Below are 3,794 nucleotides of genomic sequence, written 5' to 3'. Positions count from 1 at the left end.
CAGCTGACTGCAGCGCTGGGGCTGGGGCTGTGCTGCGGTGCAGTCTGCGGGGGAGCTGAGTGAGGCAGAGCCAAGCGCTGCAGGGACATCAGGAGCTGAGCACTCTGTCTGGAGCCATGCAGTTCCCGCTGCACCGAGCCCCATCCTGCCCTCTGCTTCCCAGCCCTTTGGCAGGGCTGTGGACAGCAGCGAGGTGCCCAGGAGCTGCCCTTATAACCGGGCACCACGTCCCAAAAGCACTTGCTGCCCATGCCTCAGTTTCCCCCAGCGATGGGTGAGGGGGCTCCCGGGGGGGTGTGGGATTGTGCTGCATCCCAGAGCTGATGTGCCCAGGCAGCTGGGCTCAGTGTGTGCACCCAGCGTGGCACGGGGATCTGGCTTAGAGTGGGGACATGGCACAGAGCAGGGACACGGCACGGTGCGGGGATCCAGCACCACCCCAAGGACGGGGTTGTCCGGGAAGCCCCATCCCCACACTGCAACCTCCCACCCCACAGCATTGCCCCACTCCACACCACATCACCACCACACGGAGCTTGGTGCTGCGAGCGGGCGGGACGAGCCCTGTGCCCCGGGAACCTCCCGTACCCATTAAAACCCCGCAGCGGTGCCAACCCGAGCCCGCTGGCTCCCAGCCCCGGGGCCGGCCCCGGCTGCGCGTCCGGCCGCAGGGACCAGCGCTGGACGATGGGGCCCCGCTCCGCCCTGGGCGGCCCCACGGCACCGTAGAGGAGGGGCCCGCCGCCCCCACACCGTTGGGACGTTTTAACGGGCTCGGCCGGAGCCGGGCAAGCAGAGTGAGGACGGCAGGATGCAGCCGGAGCTCCCAGTCGGCTCCGCAGCTCTGCGCGGCCGCACGGCCCCGGACAGCCCCTATCCCGGCCCCTCGCCGCCTGCAGAGGCCACCAAGCCGCCCTACAGCTACATCGCCCTCATCACCATGGCCATCCAGAGCACTCCTGAGAAACGCATCACCCTGAGCGGCATCTACCGCTACATCATGGGCCGCTTCACCTTCTATCGCGACAACAAGCAGGGCTGGCAGAACTCCATCCGTCACAACCTGTCGCTCAATGAGTGCTTCGTCAAAGTGCCTCGCGATGACAAGAAGCCGGGCAAGGGCAACTACTGGACTCTGGATCCTGACTGCTACAACATGTTTGAGAATGGCAGCTTCCTCCGGCGCCGCCGCCGCTTCACCAGGAAAAGGGCCCTGCGGGATGGTGAGGGGGATGAGGGACGCAGGAAGACCCCCAAAACCCGCTCACGGGCACCACTGCCAGAGGAGGGGAAAGCAGAGAGCAGCTTTGCATCGCCGACAGCAGAGCAGAGGGCAGAGGGCATTGGGGTGCCGGGCTGTGCCGGGCAGATCTGCGCTCACCCGCAGCCCAAAGCGCCATTCTTCACCAAGGAGCCGCTCGGGGTCCCCCAGGAGAGCCGCCTGCCCGCCCCCCCCCAGCCCAAGCAGACTGCCTTCGGGGGACCCCCGGCCGCACTGCCGCTGCCCCGGCCAGGTCAGTACCCACTGCCCGCAGAGCCCGGCCACCCCGCACAGCACTCCCCAGACCACACTGCGTCCCCCCCGGGCGATCTGGAGGGCAAAGGGTCGGCGGCCCCCGCCATGGGGCTGGGCCAATCATTTGGGCAGGTGTCTCCCGTCTTTCCCAGCACCCTGCTGGGCACGGGCAAGCCCCCCCCATCTTGCTTCCTCGACGGCGATGGCTACAAACAGCCCCCCCTGCCCGTGTTTGGCTCCTTTGGCTGCGCGGGGCCCGAGGCGCTGGGGGGCAGCTACCAGTGCCGGGTGCAGGCGCTGAGCTTCTGTGTGAATGAGCGGCCGTGTGGTGCAGCGCTGGAGCATCTCCTGGCTGCGGCCCCCACCGCTGCCACCGCCGCCCCCCCAACCCCCCGCCAGCCACCCTTTGGGGTGGGCGAGCAGAAGGAGACGTGGGGCACGGGGGGGACGATCCCGCTGCAGGGGGGTGGTGGTTACCCCCTGGGGCTGCCCCACTGCCTCTACCGGACGCCTGGAATGTTCTTCTTCGAGTGATGGACTGACACCTCCCCCCCCTCCCCGGCACCATGCGGGGCTCCGGCTGTGGAATAAAGCACATTCGCCCACGCTGCCTCTGTGTCTCTGCAACCCGCTCGGGGTGGGGAGCAGGCAGGGTGCATCAGGGCCACTCCGTTCCCAGCCGAATTGCTGCTGGGACACGTGTCTCTGTGGCCACCCACTGCGGCTCTCCTCCATGAGGACCCCCTTCTGGTGTCCGTGGGCTGGAAGGGGGATGGAACCCCTTCACGATGCAGCTTTGTCCTGGAGTGACAGAAGGGAACCCTCTCTATAAAGGGCTGGAGGACATGCTGCACACTGGAGCAAATTCTGCGCTCACTCTGCCCACACCCCCCACACCCTGCACTGATCACACGTGCCTGGTTTGCCCCATGTGCTGTGCATGGTATGAGTGGTGCTGGCCTCAGTACCCATGGAGAGAGCCACTGGAGGAGAGCTCCATGGGATGGGGTGTACGGGGAGATGGGGGTCTCCTTGCATGGGGCTGTCTCCCTGCCAGGTCCTCACAGCACCCCAAGAGCTGGGCTGTGCCAGGGCTGCCTGCAGACATGGCTACAGTCGTGATGGGAACGGCAAGATTCCTCTGACCTGAATCATCCCGGGCGGCTGCCGGTAAGGAGCATCGCCTGAGTCACCACTGCTGGGCTGGGCACAGGCTGGGCTGTGCTGGGGCAGGGTGGGACAGGATTGGATGGTGTCCCAGGCCAGGATATGGCTGCCCGTCCCTTTCCATGCACTGGGGCAGCATCTCCACAGGGCCCACTTTGTAGCCTAGAGCAGGGCTGGCGAAGTGGGGACCTGTACCCATGCCTCCATCCTGTGTCCCTGGGAAGGGGCCCCCGAAGAGGCAATGCCCCAAGGCTGTGGGATGCAGGTGCACAGGGCTTGCACCTGTGGGGTACAGATGGTGTTCATGGTTTGCATGGGGAGGGCTCTCCATGATGTTTTGGGGATGGGTGTATAGCAAAGCTCCCTGGCCCCCCAAGGCAGCGAGATGCAGCGCAGCCAGGCCCCAGGGTCTCAGTGAGGGCCAGCCCTGGCGTCACTCAGGGACCAGAGCACCGCCACTGCGTCACCCGTTATCAGCCCCAGCAGCCGCTGCCAGGCCATGGCTGTGTCCCAACCCAGGCAGGGCAGGAGGGGCCTCTGTTCATCATCAGCACAACAGCAATGGTCTCTGGGTTGCGGGCTTTGCTTTTCTCCCTTCTTTTTTTTTCCTTCCCTCCCCTGTGGAAAACAATATTTGAGTGCCTAGATCATGCTGGCGTCTCCGGAGCCGTCTACAGCAAGCAGGGCTGACCTCAGCCCCCTCCTTCACACGGTCCCCGGGGGCGCGGGAGGAAGCGAGCGCCGCGGAGCCGTGCCCAGGGGCCGTCTGGTTCCCACACCACGCAGCCAGGACGCCCGCCTGCTGGGCTCCCGCCTGTGCCTGGGAACGCATGGCTGCAGCACCAGCCCTGCGAGCACTGCGAGAACCCACTGCAGCCCCACGGCACAGACCCTGGCATGGAGATCCCATCCCCGATGGCTGTGGGTCACGGGAAGGTGCCCGGTTGGCATGCGGTGGGATGGGTGCCTCCGTGCAGGAAGGAAGCAGCAGGGCTGCGTGGGAGCGTCACCCTGAGGGTGATCCAGACCCAGCCTTGAAGGCTGCACCCTCAGCATCACCGCTCCCTACTGGGATGGGGCAGAGCCCCACTCTCTCCTCTGCCCGGATACG

At 66.2% G+C, this 3,794-nt stretch overlaps 1 protein-coding gene across 1 annotated transcript; it reads left to right on the top strand.

Moving 5' to 3' along the window:
- The first annotated feature begins 122 nt into the window (after positions 1–122).
- FOXS1 (forkhead box S1) lies at positions 123–2,115 on the top strand. The gene has a single exon (XM_031588817.2). It carries the CDS (start codon positions 812–814, stop codon positions 2,048–2,050), a length of 1,239 nt encoding a protein of 412 aa, XP_031444677.2. The 5' UTR covers positions 123–811; the 3' UTR covers positions 2,051–2,115.
- The last annotated feature ends 1,679 nt before the right edge of the window (positions 2,116–3,794 follow it).

Source organism: Phasianus colchicus, chromosome 17, assembly GCF_987193195.1.
Source record: "Phasianus colchicus chromosome 17, bPhaCol1.hap1.1, whole genome shotgun sequence".
Lineage (NCBI taxonomy): Eukaryota > Metazoa > Chordata > Aves > Galliformes > Phasianidae > Phasianus > Phasianus colchicus.
Note: the sequence above shows the minus strand (reverse complement) of the source record. Positions and strands in the feature narration are given on the sequence as shown.